This window comes from Paramisgurnus dabryanus, chromosome 1 (genome assembly GCF_030506205.2).
Source record: "Paramisgurnus dabryanus chromosome 1, PD_genome_1.1, whole genome shotgun sequence".
Classification (NCBI taxonomy): domain Eukaryota; kingdom Metazoa; phylum Chordata; class Actinopteri; order Cypriniformes; family Cobitidae; genus Paramisgurnus; species Paramisgurnus dabryanus.
The window spans coordinates 16,143,986-16,169,487 of record NC_133337.1 but is presented as its reverse complement, the minus strand read 5'-3'; the positions used below and the strand labels follow the sequence as shown (position 1 = coordinate 16,169,487).

The window sequence follows — 25,502 nt, the reverse complement described above, 5'->3', positions numbered from 1 at the left end:
ATAACAATCTAAACAACATAAAATAATAAGCAGCTAGTTTAAACTGTTTATACAAACTCTGAAACCTACTCTAAAAAAATCAACAACCACTTTTTGTAAACATTTCAGTTCAGTTTGTTTTTGAATCTGCCACATTGTAAAGCAGAAGTTGCAGCATTTTTGTTACAGTTCTTCAGAAAAAATAATATGCTAGTATTTCAAAAACCACTGAGACAACGCTCTTGACAGAACGTCAGCTTACCTCATACACGTTGAATTGTGACTGGCCTCTTGATAGCTCTCTGTAACTTGTGCTGAATTCTCCAATGAAGTCATGACTTTTTGTACAGACACACACACACACACACAAACACACATCTGTCAGCATGGAGAACTTTGAGTCAAATTTGTATTGGCTCAGATAAATTCCTGATCTCCAATCAGCACTCAGACTTTTATAATTGCTATAAAAAGTGATTTATTATCTTTCATCGAAGCAGCCTCAAAATCCATTAAAATGAGTTTAATGATTTATCTAAATGCAATGCAGACGTCAAGTGACTGATTGAGTTTTATTTCTGTTCTAAAACACTGGTGTGCTGATATAAATATATAACAAACTCCACACGCAGATGAGTTAACAAAGATGAATATGTAAAATATGTATATTCGCATGAAGCTGACTGAGACACTGAAAATTAGAATTTATAGGTTATGCTATCAGATTTAATATTCATTTAAATCAGAAACAAAAATTAGGGCTCATGTCCCTATAATTTAGCTTGCCTGCTCCTATAATCTTTCAGCAATACTTTTGTAGGGGGACCTATTCTCACTTTTAACAAGATATTATCTATTAGCTTGCTTATTACTAGCATATTGGCTGTTTGCTAGTAAAGCACATATTATTGTATGACCACATTCTTCATTCCTTAAAGGGGCCATGGCATAAAAATCTGACTTTTCCATGTTTAAGTGCTATGATTGGGTCCCCAGTGCTTCTATCAACCTCGAAAATGTGAAAAAAGATCAACCCAGTAACTTAGTTTTGGTAAACCATTCTCTACAAGCACATAAAAAATAGGTAGTTGAAATTTGGCTCTCCGTATGATGTCATAAGGAGCTCTTATTATAATAATATCATCCCTTAATCTGCACTAGAGCTGAAGATCTTTGCCCGAACCCGACGGGACCCGTCGGGACCCGACGGGCTCGGGCGGGTTCGGGCTTCCTTTCTAACATTTTACACGGGCTCGGGGCGGGCTCGGGCTTGCGCTCCGGCTTTGTGAGGTAAATGAGCGGTCAAGTTCAATCAGTAGCGCAGGATCACGCTGAATTCATTTACAGTGGATTGGATTTAATGATTTTCCTCATCAAAAACATGTAGCCTAATCTTGGTGAGTAGGTTTTTCAATGTATAACTAAATATGAATCGAGTCTTAAATACATAATTTAGACAGAGGATATAGACTAATGTTGGCAGTAATGGAGAGAAGTGCCGACGCAAATCCCGCGGAGCCTTTCTCTTAATTTTGTTATTGCCAAATACCCATCTTAATTCAGAATGTATTATCTTAATTTAATTCGTTAAGAAATAATAATTTTATTGGCATATTTATAGTGTATTGCATAAGCCTATTTAGAATAAGATGTTACAATGTTACAGATGACTTATTTTATTTCTTTGTTTCAACTTCCAAGTGCGTGTAGATTATTAGTCATGAATAAATAATGTTAAAACCTGTGTAAATTTCTCATTCTTGACAAAAGCTGTGTGTGTGCGCACATTTAAATAATGTCGGGCTGTAAACGGGTTCGGGCTTTTAAATAGCTGTCAATCTAAATGTACGTTCGGGTTCGGGCTGCATTCTGTCGGGCTCCGGACATTTCGGGCCTGACATTTCGGGCCTAACTTTTAAGGCCCGATTACAGCTCTAATCTGCACTATCCAACCACAGCACTGCCATTTAGTGCAGAGAAAAGCACAATTGAGTTTTAATTGCAACAAACCGCCATCATTGTGATCAGTGTTTGAATTTCATCAGCTCATTTGCATTTTAAAGGACACACCCAAAACGGCACATTTTTGCACACACCTACAAAGTGGCAATTTTAACATGCTATAATAAATTATTTATGTGGTATTTTGAGCTAAAACTTCACATATGTGCTCTGGGGACACCAAAGATTTATTTGACATCTTAAAAAAGTCTTGTGCCATGGCCCCTTTAATCCTTCCCAATACCTTAATGCTACAAAAACTACCTTATTAAAGGGGACATTTCCTGATGTCAAATAAATATTTGAATATCCCCAGAGTATTTATGTTCTAGCTCAAAATACCATATAGATCATTTATTTTAACATGTAGATCATTTATTTAAGGACCAGAGAGCCAGATTTTAATCACTTTTTTTACATGCTTGCAGAGAATGGTTTACCAAAACTAAGATACTGTTTTTTTCCCAAATTTTCTATGTTGATAGAAGAACTGGGGACCAATTAAAGCCCTTTAAGTTAAGCAGTCCCCTTTAAGTTAAGCAGTAAATTAAAAGTTAATTGAGGCAAATATGTAGTTAATAATAAATGCGTGTTCAATAAAAACAAAAACAGTTACACAATACAAAAACATTGATTGACAGTAACTGATTATAAGTATGAAAACAATACTTTCGATTTATTGCTTAATAATCCCATTCAAATATATATGTATGTATAGTTCAACATGCTTCTTGGGGGTAAACAATCAATGCTGATCCCTTCTGCATTAAGTTTTGTTTCTATAGTAACAGTGCCTTTTCTGATTGGTGGATCTTCCAGATTGAAGTTAGCTCCTTACCTAAATAAGGCTATGCGTTATTGCGTATTGATTTCTCTATATTTTACTTCCTTGAAACCTGACTGTTGTGCTCTATGCACTCTACAGACTCAACGCATTTACCTCAAATATAGCAAACGTGTACTTTTGTCCACTATAGTCATAAGCGTGTGTCTGTATCACACTTATTTTCTGCTTTACTTTGATAACACTTCAGCTACCATTACACACATGATGAATTAATGGATGTTAGATGCAGTGACTGTTTACAATTCATTACCTGCCATCTCGGTCCCAGTCATATACTTCAACCTTGATCGTTCTGTGTGTGTGAGAGAGAGAATTTGTTAAACTGGTTCTACTTGGTCTAAATTGAACAACATAAACTGTAGTGTGTATATGTGACTACAATCCCACATCAACATCAATTTATCTATGATGAAAGAGAGTTAATTTACACCACATTCATTTGTGTTTTTCTTTTAATTTAGAGAAATAATGGTTGTTTATCATTTGTTCAAGTGGTTGATTGCAAAGCACAATGACTGTAAAAACTTAATAGCTAACAAAATATAAAACCAGACAACCAAATGTCCAACCTGTGTGCGTTCAGGTCTAAAGCTTTTACAGCTGCCTCGGCTGGGACACCTGTTGGGTCTGATATTTGTGATCTGATCATTTAAAATAAATGCACTTTTGCCAAATGAACCCGATTATGAGGATAACAACACTGAATATTTAATGTATTGTAGTAGTAAATGTAAAGTAAATGTAATATTTAAGAAAATTAACCTAAATAATTTAATGGATAAGTGATTGACATTTCAGCACTTCATGAAAAGACAGCAACTCAAGTACTTCAGGGCATACTTGCATTTGCATATTCATGCATTTTTTGGAAAATGCAACCATCAGCTACAACATCTGCACTATAAAGGTGCTTCACAATGCCATAGAAGAACCATTTTGGCTGTTTCCAGTGGTGGCCGGTGACTTCTTTTTTCATGGGCACACAATGCGAAGTTCGTCACAACATGTATGTAGCCCGTCATGTGTGTGGTTCCTTTTTTCAAAATATGTGTTCTGCGTGTAGAGTGAACCTGTGTGCATCAGTTGTTTTGTCAAAATAAGAGCCTGCTGCAGACGCGTCTAAAGGGTTTATGATAAAAGAGACGCTTGCATTTGCCAGATACTCGCATAATCTCATGCGTAACAAGAGTTTACTGTTTAGGGAGTCTCTTGCATGTATTTTGTGAACGTGAGCGTCTCTTTTATCATAAACAGTCTTGACGCGAGTACAGCAGGCACTTATTTTGACAAAACACGTGATGCACATGGTTCACATGACGCAACAAACGCATATTTTGAATAAGCGCCCCTTGGATGAGCAGTCACAAGCCGCCACTAATGGTTCCATCTGAAGAACTTTTCTGTTTCACAAAAAGTTCTTTGTAATGAATAAAGGTTTTTAGATTAAATTTTGAAAAAAAAAATATTTTAAACTTTTGACTGAAAGGTTCTTTTTTAACCAAATTTGTGAACCTGGAACACAAAACCTTAGTAAGTAAGCACAGGTATATTTGCAGCAAATGCCAAAAATACATTGTATGGGTCAAATTGATCAATTTTTCTTTAATGCCAAAAATCATTAGGATATTATGTTAAGATCAAGTTCCATGTTTCTATTTTGTACATTTCCTTTCGTAAAAAAATCTAAATTTTATTTTTATGCGTGGAAGCAGATGATAAGAACTTCGTTTTGGTAACTTTAAAGACTATTTTCTCAATATTTTGATGTTTTAGATTTTCAAAAAGTTGTACGAAGGTAACTACAATGGCCAAATATTGTAATATCCTAACAATCCTAAACCATTTATCAATGGGAAGCTTATTTATTTAGCTTTCAGGTGATGTATAAATCTCAATTTCAATATATTGACCCTTACGGTTGGTTTTGTGGTACAGGGTCACAAATAGTTCCTCTTTTGCATTGTTTAAGAACCTTTTAAACACCCTACATAATAGTATATGAGTGTAATACAGACCATGCGCATCAAGACCAGAACATCTAAAACAATCGTTCTCAAACTTTTTACCATGCGGCCCCCCTTGTTTACGGTGCATCCCTTTATGCCCCCCCAAAGAAAATTTAACAAATAAAACATTCCAAAACTTAACATTTCAATTAAATAAAACATATTCAATTATGCAATGGTGGTGGTGGTATAAGTTAATAGCCTTATTTTTATGAGGTTTAAGTACACAGGCATTATGATGAATTAATGTATTTTATAAAAAGTCATGAAACTGGGTTGAGAACTACTAATCTAAAAGACTTGATGATAGTCTCTCTTAACTTGAGCCAGTTGCACTCAACACTTCTAACCTCTCAACCACCTAGCAAAAACTAGTAGACATGACCTAACAACCATCTAAAACACCCTGCCATTCACATAGCAACAAACATACTTTAGCAAATGCCTTTCTATCATCTCTAAAATCAGTCTACTTTTCTTTTAATCTAACTTTTTCACATTGATTAGTGTATTTCACAGTAAATAATTACTTCTACTATCCTCAAAGCGACAAGCATGTGATGAGCTTGCGCAGTTCAAACCGAACAGCTCTGTCAATTACACAGAGCTTTAACTGAGCACTACTTACAAGAACCCAATCCCCACAACATCCCTCAGCATCTATTCTCAGTGTTATCATCACAAGACACTCCTCGGTTCTTTATTAGAGTGTGTGTGGTGGCTTATCTGGCATCCCAGACTCCCCTGGTTGCCCAGCACTCTTCTTTTCTTTCTGACGTGCCCTCTCTTTCGTTTTTTACATGTTCAATTAGAGATAAAGCCACGGCATTGTGTGGGAGAGTCTGCCACGGCACCAATCGATGATCATCAGCGAGAGTACCGCTACTGTGCAGAAGCTTCCTGATTTATCACCACACTGCAAGAGTCTTGTTGGAGGCACTCCTGATGGAGGCTTCTGAGATATGCTGAAATGTTGCACTTAGGATTTCCCTCTACGCTGGGTCTCTTTGACTTACTATACGGCTAGCTGATATTCCTGTAACTGTAACCCCTGACTCTGAAATAGTTTATGGACAAATAAGGATGTTTGTGATTATATATTGAAATTGAAAATTACTAACTTTAACCCAACAAAAAACAGATTTTTAACACATGGTTAAAACATACACATTTCTCAGAACTTAAATATGCTTATTTAAATATTTTAAATTACCACAACCAAATAAAACACACTAATATCCCATAGCAAATATAAAGTAATTTTCTACAACACAAAACACCAATTTTCTACAACCCAGCAAATGAAAAACGGGGGTTATGTACAACCAGCCAGCCAATAATAAACCCCTTCAGGGTGATAAAAGATCCCTCTGCATTCGGTTGTGGTCCTCTCTATATTATCCCGCTTATTGCACAGTTATTGCCACAAGTAAATTATTGAACACAACACCAAGACATAAACTTTAAACCAGACAAACACACAGTTGTAAATATAATTTCATATATATATATATATATATATATATATATATATATATATATATATATAATTAAATAATATAAATATTTATATTACATTTATTTGTAAGTATTAACCTGCATCGGTCAAGATGATCACACTACCATTTATAGTACTTCAATGTCTGTATTTTGCCACTGACCAATCAGAATTAAGTATTCATGTATATTTCCATGTATAAATACAAAAATATATATAATATTCTTTAGTCCATACCTGTCATAATCACCATTGCATAAGGCTCTGACAGGTATCTTGAAGGCCTGCCACACAGGGTTTAGTGTGTTCTTCACCACCTCTGTTTTATGGCAAATTGTGAATCTGTAAGACAAAAGGAAATTGGTTAACATATTATTGTAATATAACTGTTTGAAATAGAAGGTTTTATTTTTCATGCAGGTAATACATTTATTAGATTAAATTTATTTATCAATACATTAAAGCAACACTAAAGACTTTTTTTACGTTAAAATAACGTTTCCAAAAAAGTTTCAGTCATTCGTCCACTCGAAACAGGGTGGACGGTACTTTCACATTCACTTTGCAGCCCTCTATCGGCCAAAACCGCACTAAAGAAGTTTCCAACCGTCGGGTCGCGGTCCTGTAGTTCGAGTGAAAACTACAAAAACTTGCTTTACGGCAGACCTACAATACAATCAGAGCCAGCTTTGCTGCAGCAGGCTAAATTATTTACGACAGTGGTAATGGACAATTCCGCTTCCAACCTGTAGGGGGAGCAAAGAGCAAAAACTCTTTAGTGTTGCTTTAATGTCAAAATATATGAACCAGCTGTCAAAATAAAACTTTTCTGAAATGCCTGAAAAACCACCTGATGCAAAAAGTTTTTTGCCAATATATATGGAAGTTTTTGAAAAATTGAAGTGTTTCCATTGGCCGTCAATTTGCACAATTTACCATTAGGTACAAATATAGACCATTTCATAGGACACATGCGCTTTGTCATGGTAACACATCTGAACTTCCGGTCTCCATCAGTGCCGGATCTAGACCATTTCAACTGGGGGGGGGGCAAATCTGGGGCCAGTAGGGCCAGTTACATTTAGACCTTATTCTTGTCGTATCATTTTCTGCACTAAAGGCATTAACAGACCAAATACCATGTTTATGCCACTGTCTAATTACGGATGTAAAAAACAACAATTGCAAAAATGTTTTAAAAATAATTTTACACCCCAAATTTAGAGGGGGCAAAAGGGGGTCCAAGCTTGTTGTCACAGGGGCACTGGCCCCTGCTGGACCCTCCCTGGTCTCAATTTATTTAATGGCTGGCTAGTGGCTTAATTGAACTCTGGAACAAATACTTCGTCAAAAATAACAAACTTTTTGGTTTCTTAAAGATAAGTGGAAATGGCGATCTTGGATCACTGCTATGTGAAGGGAGGTTTGGCAGCCGATCTGTAGTTAACATTGTATACATTAATTTTATAAAGTGACGCTAGCTCAGTGTAGTTTTTGATATGCTTTAGATATGATTTGAACTAAAATATTATTCTTGTAATTTATTTTGCTCATTATCAGAAATATGTACTCCCAACATTGAGTGTGGTAACTAGCGACGTAAGGAGATAAGAAATGCAAACAAAAATGATTTTAAATGCCTTTTCTTGGTGGGGCATCTAAAGGGTTAAATGACTCTAAAAGGAAATTAGGGTTGTGCCGATAGATAGTATCGTGTAATCAACAATCGTCAGACATATCGCCAATAGCAGGCTTTCATGACGATAGTTAGCAATGATTATTATTATCATCATAGTTTCACATTAACATGTGCATTGCATTCTTTTCTTACTCCTATAATGCGCACGATTTGGACTGTTTCTCGCACATGAGCTTGTAATACGTGCGGCTCTGACATTTCCTTGCACTAGAGAGGTTGTTAGCGCGCAGAGGGTTAAAACCAGCAAGTGTTTTGTTCCCTCTGCCTGTAACACAGAAAATTTTAGAGGGCTTGGGCTTCAATGACGCGCTCGGATTCATGGCATCAGTTTTAGGAAGGTTGCGGTCATGACAGTGTTGCCCTTGCTTCTTTTTTGTCCATCAGTCAAGTGACTTGTCATAAATGAGTAAAAAAATGAGACAAATAAATAAACTACTGCCTTCAAAGGTCTCAAAGACTGACGATAGGGCAATCTCAAAATGGGGCGTATCTCCCAAAACAACCGGAAATTTCGGTACTAATATGAAGTCTTAAGATGGAAAGCTGTACTTTTTGACAGTGTACAAAACATTACTGGATACTATCCACCTACACTGTAAAATATTTGCTGTAGTTATGCAGCTTACCTGCAACAGTTTGCTTAAAGTAAAATGAACATTAAACATTTTTATTACAGAATTAAACTAAAATAACAGCCTCATGCAAAGCATTCTGGGAACCAGAAATCCTCACCAACCTTTTTCTACAGATTTTGGTTCCTTCCCAGAATGCTTTGCATGATGCTGTTATTTAATGTTCATTTAACTTTAAACAAACTGTTGCAAGTTAGTAACATAAATTTAAATCTACAGTAAGTTGCCAGTAATACTGTAATTTCTACAGAAATGTTTAACAGAAAATGAAGTTAAGCTATTTATTTACTTTACTCATCACTGTGGAGCTTTGGGATAGTTTTTCTGTAAAATTATAGAAAACGAATCCTAGCGGTAATGTTGTTAGACATTCATATTGCTCAGCATCAACTGGGCTGCTTGAGAAACCGAAGAAAATATTTGACATAATTGGTTTGACTTTTAGACAGTGGCCCTTGAGCTAAACCTCCCTCAACTCCTCACAGCCACAGGATTTTCTTTAAAAACGGACTCTGTTCTCTAAAGGACAGACACATGAATGGATTGCTCAGTTACAGGCTCAGCACACAGCTCAATACTGGCCTTTCTTTCTACAGTATTTACTTGCTCTCTCTCTCTCTCTCTCTCTCTGTCTCTTTCTCTCACACACTGTTTTTCTTAGCCTTTTAAGGTTCAGGAGGTTTAGGTATGTGGGCAATTTTAGTGTTGCTTAAAAATGGTCTTAAAATGTCATGTTTTGCTGTGAGGTAGTCTGAGGCCAGTCACGGTCCTAAAACCAGAAGCCAACTAATGGTCAGACAACAACATTGACCGTTCTTTTTTTAAACAATATATTTGCAATGATTTTAAAAAACTGTAACCATGACAGCATTTACACTGCATTTACTTTAAGCTTTTAGAAGAGCAAGGATAACTTAAAGTGCCCATTTAATCAAAACTGACAATTCTTATTTTTTATGTAATATTGCAACGTACATTATAAACAATTTATTTGTGTGGGTAATTATATATTTTTTAATTCATGTGCCCTCATAAAAGTTAATCAAAATCTGGTACGTACTTCGCCCTTTTATGGCGATTATTCTCTGATGACTTCAGCTTGGGCAGGAGCATCTGTTAACTCCGCCCCCTCAAACTGTCTACGAGTTATAAATGAAACACCTATATTTCTAAATCCAATCAATTAAGAGTTAAAAACGCAATCCACGCCTTCTATTTATTTAGTGTAATATTCATTTTCGCATGCAAATACGTCACAATACAAAAGTAAGGTCGATAGCCACTTCCTGTTTACAGAGAAATTCAATCCAAATTCTTTAATCTCAAGCTGAATATTCATGAGTGAGTGAGTTGCTTTCACCAACCAAATTATCTCCATCAGAAATTGTCATTGGCATACATAATGTATCCACAATATTTTGATATTTAACGCAGCCCTATTTACAGAACTGAAATGAACAACCTGTCATTGTTGCTTTTGATTTTTTTAATCAATGATGCAATTAAAACCATGATATGTGCATGCTGTTCAAAAGCTTGAACAACAACAAAACAAGTGAGTCAATGGTGACTCACTAACAATTGCTGTAAAATAACAATGTCCCTTTAAAGAAAGTCTCTATACTTTGCGGCCATATTTCCAACGCCTCCGGGAAGCTATTTCAGTCACACAAGACTAAATCCCATCTACTTGAATGGGGAAAGACAGTATCTTTAAAATCACAAGCATAATATACCATATTTCTATAAGCAAATTGCTCTAGTGATGCAAAGGTTGACACGCGTTGAGCAATGCATTAACAGTGTGAAAGGTCATGTGTAATGTACTGTAAGTTGCTTTGGATAAAAGCGTCTGCCAAATGCGAATGCATGTTACTGTTAATAGTCTTTAATAATTGATGATCAGCTTTTTTCCAGAATGCGGGATTTCAGACGCTAAACAGCCATACTGAGCACTGTACCTTCCTCCATTAATAGTTTATTATTTGTTTATTTATTCATAAAGCCATTCCAGAATCTATGGCTATATTCATGGTGAAAACTGGTTAACTGATTTATTTTAGGTGTCCTTTTACTACAAAGTAACCACTGTCCTTTTTTTTCTATACAACGTAACTATGTGTTGTTACATTGTACTTACATTCAAAGTATCTTCATATAAATTTACTCTTGACCCATCACTAACCCTAAATCTTCCCTAAAAAACTTGTCTATGTACACAGTAAGTATAATGTATTATATCTTCAGGACACACTTCAGGCAGCTCGTTCACGTGCAGGTTGAAGAGAACAGGCCCCAGTATGGTTCCCTGAGGGACTCCGGTCTTAATTTTACATGGGGCAGATTTTACATGATCAATATCTACACATTGTTCTCGGCCCTGTAAGTAAAACCCGAACCATGATAGTGCCTGATGTGACATGTTATAAGATGACAGTTTTGAAATAAGATGACTATGATTTACTGTATCGAATGCCCTCTTTAAGTCCAGGAATACCACACCCACGATGTTTCCTTTATCAAGCGGCTGCACAATATTATGCAAGACTAAGTCCCATCTACTTGAATGGGGAAAGACAGTATCTTTAAAATCACAGGCATAATATGCCATATTTCTATAAGCAAATAACTCTAGTGATTCAAAGGTTGACACGCGTTGAACTATCTTATGCAAGTTCACAGTGGTTAAACACCTAAGGCAGATCCTCTGGCAGGGCTTCTCTATCATGTGTTCGCCTTGCTGTCTCATGAGGCAATGACTTGCATAGGGGAAATGTATTCAGACAGCCTTCATGGGCAGCATACGGAATTCAATGAAATATAAACAGAGAGCACCATTGTAATAACTAATCCCATATTTGAAAACAACAATACACATTTTTCCCTAGAAATGCAATTGAAAGGTGTTTGCACTACATTTGTACTTCAGCCGCTTTCTTGGCCACCATTTTATTTTTTCAAACTCAACCAGGCTCGGCCAATCACATTCCTCGCACATGCCTATGCATAGAATTGTGGGACAAAACGATAAAGGAATCTTAGGTGACAGGAAGTAAACCAAACATTGGATTCGGACGTACCTTGATGCCTTCAGAGGCAGCGTTTTAAAGATTTCGGACACAGTCTTTATGTGTCTCCCTCATCGGACACACCTGATTCATCTCATCAGCTTATTAAAAGAAACTGCAAGACATGAATCAGGTGTGTCAGATGAGCCAGACATTGGCTGCGTTCGTAAGATTTGAAATGTTCCCTCTGGATGCAGCATTTCAAGGTAGGAAAGCATCAAGGCACGTCCAAATCCAATGTTTTCTTTACTTCCTGTCTCCTGAGATACCTTCATCAGGTCGATTTTTAAAGGCCGCATAGATGTATCCTTTCCTGCCTTCAATGTCCTACAATTTTATGCGTGTGCAGTGAATGTGATCTCCCGGAGCTGTCTCCAAAGTCTTTGCCTCATGAGGCAGCTAGGCAACAAGTCAGCTGCATAAGATTTTCCAATTGCTTTGTCTTTAGATGCACACCAGTGTTGTTTTTTATAAAGATATGTTAGTATTTACGTCCTAATATAACTTAATCCTAGTGCTGGATATAGTTTAACATTGATGTTGTGAGCAGTGTGTGTACAGTAGCAGGCAAGAAACATTGTGTTTGTTTGTGTTTTACTTACGTTCCATCCTCATTACTGCGGTAAAACACCAGGAAGGGGTCAGATTTTCCAAAGAAGTCCTTTTTGTCCAGTTTGTTGCCACAAAATTGCATCATCACAGACTCCTGCAGGGTGTTAATGTTTCAGAATCACGAAAAAGGGCAAATATAGGGCATTTAGCAGATAACATAAAATATATATAAATAAAATATACATAAAATATAAGTACAAATTAGAAGCATAGGAACAATTTTGGGTTTAACATTATGTAAATGTTTAACAGCTTGGTTTGTCCTTCATACAGTATGCTTGACTACAGTACATGGATGACAAGTCTTAGGAAGCTAATGAAAAATCCATTTGACAAGCATTCATGTACACACACACATACACGCACGCACACATACACTTTCTGTCATGCTTCACAGGGAATGGGATAAGGTCTATTGATCCCTGTAGTGAAAGACAAATGTCATAATTACACAGGCCATGCCGAGGTCTTTCTGGATTTATGTGTGTTTGTGGGTGAGCACAGCTGGAGCTCTTGCGGCACATCACATGGTATTACTAAATGTTGTGTTTCACAGATAAGATAAATACTTTATTTGGACCACAGCTACTCGGCGTGATTCGTGAAGAAGCTAACTGAAGTCTTCAGGATTACATAGATAAAATCTGTGTAAAGTCTGATATAAAATCAGTTCTCAGTTTGTCACACCATATAAAAATGTGTTAGTAACCACCCAGCCAAATTTGAATGATGAAAAACCTTCAAGAAAATTAAATAAGTTATCAAATCTTGAAAAAATGGGCAGAATTCACCCCCCAGGTGCTATACATGCAAATACGTTCCCTTTATTATTTTATAAAGCCATCCTCTCTTGTTCTGCAGTAGACAATTGAATGTGGCGAAATCTCACACGCAACATTAATAGTGTGATTCATGTGTCTACATCATCTTCTACAATTGTTTCAGTGAGCTCACCACAGTGCATTGTGGGATTGCATGAATCCCAGAAGTGCGCCGTTTTAGATTAAGTGAGACTTCAATAAGGAACCATAATGTTGCCTACGGTGTCAATAAAATGTCTCGGTAGACAGCTTTTTAGGGCGTAGGACAGCGTAATAGTGGCCAAGCTCTGCTCAGCGTAAACAAACATTCGTCCCTAGGGTGCAGATTAGACCCAATTTCAAACAATCAATATTAGCTTCTTACCCTGCAGTTGCTAAGCTCCTCTGCCTTCACAATAATCGTTCCACATTTCTTCCCAGGAATCCCCCTGTGTAAAAAAATGGTATTCAAGTCATAAATGTGTCCATGGAAGAGTGCAATTGCATTGAATTATTTTTAATGTAAATATACGACGGCCAGTGTTGGATATTGGTTATATAACCGACTCAGTGGAGGGAGTCTTGATTAAAGTATATGAAAGCTCCCTCATGTGTATACAGAGTTAAGGTGAGTGTCATTGGTCTAGGGATGTGCCACTGTGCTCCGGGCAGAACTGAACTAATGCCATGTAGTAAAGTGAGCATTGCTTGAGTACATTATTAGCACAGGGTTCGAAACGTGTACTGAGACTGAAAGCCCAACGAAATATAGACATTGCTGCATAAACTACTATTCTCAATAAAAAGAATGTGATTTTTGCAGTGCATTACATATGAGTTGTGCACTACTGTGCATGACTTCATTTAATGGAAAAGAGAGGCCAGGATATTTTTCACCTTTTGTGTTCCACACCAGAGCATATGCATCTATAATGACACCAGTTTCAAAGCAAGCTATTCCTTCAAGTGAAGTGAGATATTTAGATAACTACTGAATATCTTACCATCATGACCCAAATGGCTCACTGTGCCCTCTGTGTAAAGAGCTTTCAAGTGTAAAAATGGCATATTTAAATCATTCAACTATAGCTGTAATCTGATTTATGTAACTACTTTTTAAAAAAAAACCTTCCTGTGTCTACTTCCTTTTTTGCTACAGTATGGTTTTATTTATAAGGACAATATTTAATAGTAGGAAAATGGGGACTTGCGTAAAAAATAACACATTTAATTGATATAAATCCTTTGTTTAATAAAGCTTAACCCCTAGTCGTTCCTAATTTAGGAATTTTCTGGAATATTCAGATAGCATCATAACTCTCTTCTAATTAATGTTTACATATTCCTGTTAGATCTTTGAGAGTAAATGTCAAATTGAGATCTGGGTTTACACTGAGCATGGTCTGTAATCAAGCTAGGCAATGTTCAATATCCTGGCTGAATTACTTTAATTGGGTTAATTTACCATGGAGCAATTACTTTTAACACAATAAAATTAAGTGTTGAATAACAATGTTCATTAAAATAAAAACGAAGCAAATGAACACAGCACAACATAGTCCCTTTCCTGTGTAGACATGCTTCTTATTCTTACAGAAAGTTCCACTCTTAAATATAAAGGGGTTTAAAAAGTTGTTTCCTTAAATAACCATTTGATCAAAGGTTCTTTAAAGAATTATTGATTTCTTATCTTTTTATAATCTTACTAATGTTTTGTATCACAAAGACCGTTTTGTAAAAAATAAAGGTTCTTCATAGACTCTGAAAAATGCAGGGTTATTTTCAACCCAGCATTGGGTCAAAAAGTGACAAACCCAGCCGTTGGGTTAAATAAACCCAGAACATTTTTTAGATATCACCCAACAATGGGTTTAAAGGGATAGTTCGGCCAAAAATGATATTAAACCCATGATATACTCACCCCCAAGCTGTCCGAGATGCAAATGTCGTTTTTCAGACAAACACATTTTCAGATATTTTAGAAAATGTTTTAGATCTTTCAGTTCATTAAATGTAAAGTTACGGGGTCCACGTCCTTCAAGTCCAAAAAATGTGCAGCCATCCTTCACAAAATAAATCCAAACGGCTCCGGGATGATAAACAAAGGTCTTCTGAGGGTAATCCGCGCGGTGTTGTTGTAGAAATATCCATATTTAAAACTTTATAAACGAAAATGACTACCTTCCGGTAGCGCCGCCATCTTGGTCGGGTCCGCATTCAAGATCAGAGCTTTACCCCGGATTTCCACCGACTGCGGAACGGCTGCGGATCTGCTGCGGAACGGCGGCAGAGTCAATCGGTTTCCATTCAAGTCAATGTGTGTATTTGACTGCGCTCCGAATCCGTCACAGCTCCGGCCAACCGCAGCCCTCCGGCACAAATACGCAGAGCTTCTATTTTTGACGGATGCCGGACAGCTCCGCAGGGCGGAGCCATGACTTTATCGCGTGATCATACCTGAATACGCGAGAACTCGTGTTTTTTTATTAAATATTTGCAATACAAACATTACAAACACACACAAATAAAGTCATTAATACAGAAACAACAAATAATAGACAAGAACAGAGCCAGGGGGAGTTTCAAATAAATACATTAAAGATAGAGCATAAATAAATGTTTTAGCAGCCTTCTTATTTTTTGAATTTTGGATGGATTTGATGTACTGCTCTGTCTACGTGCTGAGATCTCGTGTTGTGATCTGGGCTGGTTTGTAAAAACTTCATAATTCAACGGCATAATGGGCAGAGACAGAACTAGGTATCGTGCGATCATCACGTGAATTTGCGAGACCTCATGGGTCCTCGTCACTTCAGCACGCAGCCGCTCTGCAACATATACGGATCTGGAGGGTATTGGCGGACGGCGGAGTGCGGAGCCGTAACGCAGCGGAGCTGATCTGTAGCCGCTCCGCAGTCGGTGGAAATCCAGGGTTACCCAGCTTACGGAGGCTACTCTGCTGCTGCTCTGTGCCCCCGCCCTCCGAATTTGTCATACGTCACTAAGAAACGTGCGTACACTACGCTGATACTCTCTCCTGAATACAGAGGAGTCTAAGATGGCGGCGCTACCAGAAGGTAGTTATTTATGTTTATAAAGTTTTAAATATTGATATTTCTACAACAACACGGCACGGATTACCCTCAGAAGACCTTTGTTTATCATCTGGAGCCGTTTGGATTTATTTTGTGAAAGATGGATGCACATTTTTTGGACTTGAAGGATGTGGACCCTGTAACTTCACATTTAATTTACTGAAAGATCTTAAACATTTTCTAAAATATCTGAAAATGTGTTTGTCTGAAAAACGCTGGACATATGCATCTCGGACAGCTTGGGGGTGAGTAAATCATGGGTTTAATATCATTTTTGGCCGAACTATCCCTTTAAACAACCCAGCATTTTGGGTTAAAACAATCCAGCACAGGTTAAATTACCTTTTTGACCCAACGCTGGATTGAAAATAACCCAGTATATTTAAAGGCGGAGTGCACGATTTCTGGAAAAACGTTTGGAAAAGGGAGTCAGGCCGACTACCAAAACACACTTGTAGCCAAACATTGTTGCCTGGGTTGCGTATGTGTGGGACGGGTCTATCAAAAGAAGGTCCAGATTCTATTGGTGTAGGTGCTTGTTTGTTTAGTTGATTTCAAATGTCAACATTGGCTTTCACAGATCATGCACCGCGTCTTTAAGAGTGCAGAACCATTTAGACAAAACAAAGTTGTTCTGTGGCTTTGTGAAGCATCATTATTTTTAAAAGTGAAAATATTAATACTTTTTCCTTTGTTTTTAATTAACCAATAACCTTAAGTTATTGCTAGTCAAAAATACAAGTTTCTATTCTACAGTTTCTATGCACCCCTTTGTCCACATTTTTGAACAACTTTCCAAAAAGAGAACAACTATCTTCTGAACATTTAAAATATACCCTAAGGGGGTGTGCACACCAAAGCTTTTACGCCAGTTACCCCCGCACTGTTTACGGACGTTTCCACACACACACTGCTTAAAAGTCGAGCACACCTAAAGTTAACGTCAACATTTCTTCACCAAAGTTGTTTTAAACAGCTTACCATCTAATTGCCAAATTGCCGATGTCTTTAGCACACATTCTGTGAAGCCTAATATGCAAACAGCAGGTTTTGTTTGACGTCGCCTAGTGCAATGTTGTTTGGTCAGGAGCAACTTTGCAACCGTCAGCGTTTGCCACAGATGTGAAAACAACAAAGTACAAACTGTGGATATAAAGTCATAATCCACCACTGTTTACAAATACAACACTGAGCTTGCCGCGCGCCACAAGTAACTTCCGCTTTCTCTCCGAGTTTACCGTTATATTATGTCTTACTGTAAATTTGTATTTACTGGTAAATTTATTCTGGTAAATTCATGGTAATTTATCGAAATTACTGTTTGAAAGAGGCTAATGTCATTTCTTACACGGCCGTCCAATCAAAGTGGAGGAGGAACGTGACAAATATCACAACAACTAACCAGTGCATCATTTAACGACTGATATACAAAGTGGAAGTATCACAGCATTCGGAGTGTTCAGTTGAAGAAAGCTGGCAGTAGGCGTTCGCCGGGCGTTTTTTTGCTGCATAAAAAAGCTTTGGTGTGCATGCCCCTTAAGATAGATGCTCTCAAACCTAGTCTGTTTCTGTTGCACAGTTAGCAGATTGATTTCCAGGAAACACACATACTAATGAAAAATGCATTGCTTAAAGACTATAAGTTGCTTTGATGAAAGTTTCTACCCAATGCATTAATCTACATGTAACCATTGGCAAGATAAAAAAAAATACATTAGCAGTGTAATAACTGGCTAACGTGAATTAGCCTGAGGGGAAATATTGCTCTAGAGGCAGAGGATGGAAACAAAAGATTAATAGTGTGTAAACAGGGTTCATTTTGACTTCATGTCTTTAAGAGTTCTCAATCAATCAACTGTCCTTTGAAATGTAATAAAGCTATAAATACAGTGACATTAAGATACTGAGTTTGATAAATTACTGGGAGTGTTTGTCCCGACAAATTTTTCAACAAACTATTTTTGGACTGATTCGAAATGTCACACATTTTTAATTAAGTAACGAGGTCATTTAATACTGCCCTTGTATCTTCATTATAATATGTATCTTCTTTCTGATTCTAAAAAGATCTGCATGCTTAACATTGCACGAACAACTTACTGATATAATTGGTATTAGATAAAGTAATGCTTGAGCAACAGTTTAAAAAGAATCATGCTGAGCAACTTGTTTAAAGATCATTAATATGAACTGCTCATCTGGTTTGATGCCAAAGATGTGTGAAGATATTGACCCTTGAGTATTCGGGTTTGTTAATGCAAACATCCAAATGCGTAATTGGCAAGCACCACTCAAAATCTAGTGTTCATTCATGTAAGATCCTATATTATAACTTTAAATGGTGTTGTGTATATAAATATACAGCAGACTTTAACAATTTCTTATCTTTTTTATAATATTATTATATTAATTTGTCTTTAATAATGTTACAGTTTCTTAAGTCATGGCTTAATGCATTGTTTTGATGTTACATTTATATAAATATTTAGCTTTTAAATGTTTTTTGTGTGTGCTTTGCCAGTGATAACCTATATTTGCATTTATTTAAGTTGTCTGTTTTGTTATTTTACAAGAAATCCCGATTAGGTTGCATGCTGGCCTACATGCTCATATCTTATACAGTATATGATATGGGTGGAGGGTGGTGGGGGCAGAATTATCTGCCCTGAGGGTAACTATGAACTTTGCTTCAAGACAATTTATCAAGTGTGGTGCATCAATCATACACTTCACTTTGTGCAGTTATAAGACAGCCGAGAGGCATAAATGCTATCTCTCATTGAATAAAACTGCGAAATGTTATGGCGTGCATAATATGACCCATTAAATTGGAGAAAAACGTGAAGTGTGAGAAACCCCACCGTCTCCATGACAACCCCAACCTGTGTGGCTGAGCCAAGGAATCAAGCGGAGATATCCAATAAATATACGTAAAATGTCGATTCGTAGGCTTTGAGAGGAATAGATTACATGTATTGCATTTTATAAAAAATATATAATTAAAATTTAATGTAGAACAAAAGGATTCAACACCAAACATCAAATTAAACATAAATTTAGAGTTAAGAAGTTACAGTAATGTATATTTATCTTGCACATACAGTATATAATGACAATGATTAGCTCCTAAACAGTAAACATTTAAGCGCCTCAAAAAAGTTCATCATTGATTCAGTTTCTTAGCAACAGAGACATGAGATGAACTATACAGTATGTGACAAGCAACATTGTTCTAATATTAAGTTTTCGAAGCTCGTCCAAGAGCATCCAGGATGCTTCAAAACAGACTTTCCAATCATCCAAACACGCACGAACATGCAAACACACTCACAACATTTTTTTCTCATTCTTCCACCTTGTTTTTCTACGTTCAGTCGCTCCTGTAAGTCCTAATCAAGATGCATGCATTTGCAATCAGCATTTCGAGTGCAGAGGTAATTAAGTACTGGAGACACAGCAGTGGAATGGCTGTTTTTTCTGTCTGTGCGTACGCAATTATCTCCCCTCTGTCGACAGAGACCTGAATGAAATAACAAGTATCATTAAAAGCAAACCGTAAAGTGCCGCTTCTTTATCCGTGGTGTTTTTTTTAGAAATGCACTTAGGAATTGACCTCAATTCATCTTCTAACAAAGAATGGATATGATAGCTATTGCATTTCTGAGAACGGTCATTATTTGCCAGGGGTAGCTCTAAAACTTCACTTTGTACCAACTCTATAACATGTAATGTAATGGTCACGGTTAGTTTGGACAAAAACACACAATAACATGGAATTGCTGATGTTGTTATCTTTATGCATTATGTATTGCTATTGTCATTTATTTATTTATTGCCATTCCAATGTAATGTCATTTATTCTGTACGTTCAGGTGTCACAAACATTATCCGAGTTGATAATGTGATACTTGTCACATAGTTCCAGGATAGGATGTAAACTATATTCACATCTGTTCATTATCTCTACTGATGTTACCACAACTCACATAAAAGCCTTCCAACGTATTGGCTTTTAAGTGGAAAGCATTCACAGTGAGATGTAGGAGGGCAATGTCGATTGGGCTTTAATGAGCCCACTTGCGGCAATGAAAAGAGTACTTGAATTTAACAATGGAGATGGTAACATCAGTCAACTTCTGTTTTCAGCATCACAAAACTGGAGGGGGACCGTTGATGGAGTGAGAAAATAAATGAAAGCATAAAGACAAAAACGTTTCGGTGCTAGTCTTCAGCCATTTTCTTTTAATGTTTTATTAATGTTGAATTGACTTTTTGAGGTCTGACTCACCCAGAAATAAATTTGTATTGCTTTTCCAACATCAATTAAAGGGGACATTTCACAAGACTTTAAGTTTAAGATCAGAAATAAGTCTTCGCTCTCTCCAAAGTGCGTATGTGAAGTTTTAGCTCAAAATACCCTATTGAAAATGTATTATAGCATGTTAAAATCGCCACTTTATAAGTTATAATTGTCCCTTTAAATGTAAATGAGCTGATAAAATGGATACACTGATTGGCATAAACATGGTTTGTTGAAATTTAAACTTAACTGTGCTGTCAATTATTTTCTCTCCTAATTCCATTTCTACCCTGTGCCACTACACTTTCCCCTATGTCAAATAGTCCTTCAAACAAAGACTTTTCAGGACCTAATTTCAAACGAATGGGTAAGAAATTTTCTAACATGGCTGCTCATGCGAGTATAATTCAAATAAATTTCATCTTTTTCACATTAATATAGTTTTTAATGATAAATAATCGTTGACTTTATGCTACATTCAATCTTGTGTTCATATTTACAGGCATGTCATTAAAAGATATGATTGCAAAAAATCACTAAAGTTCGCAAACATATCCCATGTTACTAATTGCACAATAGTACAGCAACACATAGACAAATGTAACCTCCGGAGCGCGATCGCGTCCCTGTTTTACTGGTCAGATTGCGTCCTGGTCCCCAGGTCTGATCGTGTCCCTGTTCCCTCGGTCTGATCGCGTCCAGTTTCCTTCAGACTGATCGCGTCCAGTTTCCCTCGGTCTGATCACGTCAATTTATTCCCCAGTCTGATCGCGTCAAGTTTCCCCCAATCTGATTGTATCCAGTTGCCCCGGTCTGACCGCATCCAGTTTCTCCCGGTCTAATCACGTCCAGTTTCCTCCGGACTGACCGTGTCCAGTTTCTCCCAGTCTGATCGCGTACAGTTTCCTCCGGACTGATCACGTCCAGATTCCCCCGGTCTAATTGCGTCCAGTTTCCCCTGTTCTGATCACTTCCAGTTTCCTCAGGACTGATCGCGTTCAGTTTCCCTCGGTCTAATCGCGTCCAGTTTCCCTCGATCTGATCGCGCCCAGTTTCCCCCGGTCTGATCATGTCCAGTTTCCTCAAGACTGACCCCGTCCAGTTTCCACCGGTCTGACCGCTTCCAGTTTCCCCCAGTCTGATCGTGTCCAGTTTTCCTTCGGACTGACTGCGTCCAGTTTCCTCCGATCTGATTGTGTCCAGTTTCCCCCGGTCTGATCATTTCCAGTTTCCTCCGGACTGATCGCGTTCAGTTTCCCCCGGTCTCATCATGTCCAGTTTCCCCCGGTCTGACCGCATCCAGTTTCTCCCGGTCTAATCACGTCCAGTTTCCTCCGGACTGACCGTGTCCAGTTTCTCCCAGTCTGATCGCGTCCAGTTTCCTCCGAACTGATCACGTCCTGTTTCCTCCGGACTGATCACGTCCAGATTCCCCCGGTCTAATTGCGTCCAGTTTCCCCCGGTCTGATCACTTCCAGTTTCCTCAGGACTGATCGCGTTCAGTTTCCCTCGGTCTAATCGCGTCCAGTTTCCCCCGATCTGATCGCGTCCAGTTTCCCCCGGTCTGAACGCGTCCAGTTTCCCCCGGTCTGATCATGTCCAGTTTCCTCAAGACTGACCGCGTCCAGATTCCACCGGTCTGACCGCTTCCAGTTTCCCCCAGTCTGATCGTGTCCAGTTTTCCTCCGGACTGACCGCGTCCAGTTTCCTCCGATCTGATTGTGTCCAGTTTCCCCCGGTCTGATCACTTCCAGTTTCCTCCGGACTGATCGCGTTCAGTTTCCCCCGGTCTCATCGTGTCCAGTTTCCCCCGGTCTGATCGTGTCCAGTTTCCCCCGGTCTGATCGTGTCCAGTTTCCCCCGGTCTGATCGTGTCCAGTTTCCCCCAGTCTGATCACGTCCAGTTTTCCTCTGGACTGACCATGTCAGTCTGATTGCGTCCAGTTTCCCCCGGTCTGATCACTTCCAGTTTCCTCCGGACTGATCGCGTCCAGTTTCCCCCGGTTTAATCGTGTCCAGTTTCCCCCGGTCTGATCGCGTCCAGTTTCCTCCGGTCTGATTGCGTCCAGTTTCCCCCGGTCTGATCACTTCCAGTTTCCTCCGGACTGATCGTGTCCAGTTTCCCCCGGTCTGATCGCGTCCAGTTTCCCCCGGTCTGATCGCGTCCAGTTACCCCCGGTCTTATCACATCCATTTTTCCACGGTCTGATTGCGTCCAGTTTGCGTGATACGGAGGGAGAGCATCTAAATCACTAACAGAGGGGTGTGTGGTGTGCTGCTTTTGGGCTTCCAGGGCCACTGTTTAGGCTGTAACTAAACTTATATGACTACAGAAGAAGGCGGCATCTTTTAAGTTTGTGATAAACATTGCATCTACTGTGATGTAGGATGCATGATGTCATATGATGGTGTAGAAGTGGTGTCCCATTTCTAAGGGGAATATTTTGAATTTTCAAGGTGAAAGGGAAGGGTTGGGGGTTAGGCATAGAGGTATAAAATAGATTTGGAATTGGGCATAAATTGTGGCATCGTGGTTAGATTAGTGCAGTTATAACACTTAAACATGGAAAAAGTATTTTATGATCCCCTTAAAAGACCCTAACATGGGGTTTCAAGTGAGTCACTTCATGAAAATGATACATGTTGCGTTCATCAACATTTGATAAAGTGCTCTAAACACAAAAATAAACTATTACATGTATTTCGTAAGTGTAAATACATTATTTGAAAAGTAATTATTACAACATAATGTGATGAAAGCGCACTTTTTATAACTACACTGTAAAATGTGAAAGTTCGATATTACAATAAAAAATACTTCTGTTGGTAACACTTAAAAAAATCAAGTTTTGTCAACTTTTCTTACTTTAAATGAAAAATTTAAGGTGAAAAAACTTGACTGTGAAAATGACTTGAACTGGTAACACTTGCTTAAAGTTGAAAAACTTCATTGAATCCAACTTTTTACAGTGTATGTTAAAATAGTATTTGCTTTTTCACAATTCTTTTAGCCTGAAAAATCTGTTGTTTTTATATTTACAACAAAACCTCCACTTATTAATTCCCATAATAAGTTGTGTATACGTTTTCAGATTCACACTAGATTATTCATTAAAACAAGAGTGTACTGTACAGCGTCTCTGTGATTTTAATGTGACATTACAGTACTGCATGTTCCTGTAGATCAACTGGTAGAGCAAGATGCTTTTTTATGCCTTTGGGTTTGAGCTTGATTCCCAGGGAATATACAAATAATAAAATTACTTCATCTTGAATTCCCTGTACGTTTATTTGTTTAAATGTGTGAATGTAGGTTACTCTAGCCTTGGCAGAGCATCTGATGAATAGGAAATGCTTAAACTAGCTTTAAGATATCAGTTTGAACGTAAGGTGTCATACAGTAAATAAAAAAAAATAAAAAATAAATATTATTGGTCAACAGACGCATACATTCTGGTCAACTTTGAAATTAATACTAGCCTGACCTTAGTCAATAAGACATGTAAAGCATACAGTACAATAATTTTTTGTTTTGTTTTTAGGCTATTTTTAATAGATTAAATCACAATCATAGGCCAACACTGAACAAATATTAAATGAATGTAATTTGCATTGATTCCACACACATATGTTAAATGTGTTACTCATTGGTATTGCATTTGCAAGTTTGCATGCCTTGATGTGCATGCAATGCTCACACACATACATAAACACATGCATACTGTATACATACAGTACATTCAGAAACACAGAAGCCACTCATTAGACTTTTCAAACCTGCAGGAGGAACACAACACCACACGGCTCGCACAACACACATCCACACAAACCCATGCTCACTCTCCACTAACAGCTCAAAATAGCGACAATGCTTCATGCAGCGTCTTCCAAACACAATTGGTTGGGTGATTGAACTGTGTAATTAGATGTAATTAACAGTCATTAGGGTTGTAAAAGGTCCCCCATGTCAGGCCTGGGGCACAGGTGTAGGGTTTGGCCGTGTTTTAGAGTCTCCAAAACAACTTCCTTAAGGGCATACACACCAAAGCTTTTTGGCCGGCGGCCGGTGTATGTTTTTAATTGTTTCCAATGAAAACGCTCCGTTTTTCAAAAAAGCCAGCAGCTGCCATTTTTTTCACGCTGAAAGATATTCAACTTTGAGTGAAAAGCTCAGCTCGTCAATGTCAGTTCTCACACGGCCGACCAATCACAGTGGAGAAGGGGCGGGACAATTATCACAACAACCAAACGGTGCATCATACAACGACTGATAAACAAAGCTCTGCAGATGTATCACAGCAACCAAAGCGCTCAACTGAAGAAAGCTGGCAGTTGGCTGAAAAAAGCTGGCAGTCGATGTCCGTCTGACTTTTCAATTGCGTATGTTTTCAATTGTTTCCAGTAAATAAATAAATGCTGTGACACACCTGCTGTGATACTCGCTCCTCTCGCTGGATGCCTCCAGGATCTGTCTTTTATACCTCTGATAAAACAAAATACTCTTTGGAGATATAAAGGATGTTATACTTCTCTTTAGGGACTCAAGATTAACATGAGATGAGCAGAAACAGGAAATGTGTTATGTGAGCTTTAAATTTATGATCCAAAATGACACGAAATGTGGTGTTAAAGTACAAATACTCATTCAAAGATATAAGTACTTGAACAACTTGGATGTAAAAGTTCCCTTTCGTTCCTTTTAAAAGGCAGCAGTGGTCTGTCTTTAGGTGGACATAATGAGCATGCGGTTCAGCTTTGCAAATGGATCAGCAGTGCAGAGCCCCCATACGCAGTATGAAGCTGAACACCCGCTATGAAACTAATGAGCCTGCTTTGATAACTGCGACACGGAGTAAAAATCTATGTGAGGCCAGGGCTTTACCTCACCTCATGAGACCGATCTGAGGGTAAAGTACAATAAAGCAAATCTCAAACCAGAATTTGAAATGAGTTTTAAATGAAGAA

At 37.9% G+C, this 25,502-nt stretch overlaps 1 protein-coding gene across 1 annotated transcript in view; it reads right to left on the bottom strand.

The window, feature by feature from the left end:
- LOC135760685 (copine-8) overlaps window positions 1-25,502 on the bottom strand; it is a 133,763-nt gene that overhangs the window by 34,200 nt on the left and 74,061 nt on the right. Inside the window, exons 7-11 of the mRNA XM_065274782.1 lie at window positions 13,528-13,591; window positions 12,333-12,436; window positions 6,569-6,673; window positions 3,078-3,119; window positions 242-317 (exon numbers count right to left, since the gene is read on the bottom strand). Coding sequence (XP_065130854.1) covers window positions 242-317; window positions 3,078-3,119; window positions 6,569-6,673; window positions 12,333-12,436; window positions 13,528-13,591 — 391 coding nt within the window. The remainder of the gene's footprint in view (window positions 1-241; window positions 318-3,077; window positions 3,120-6,568; window positions 6,674-12,332; window positions 12,437-13,527; window positions 13,592-25,502) is intronic.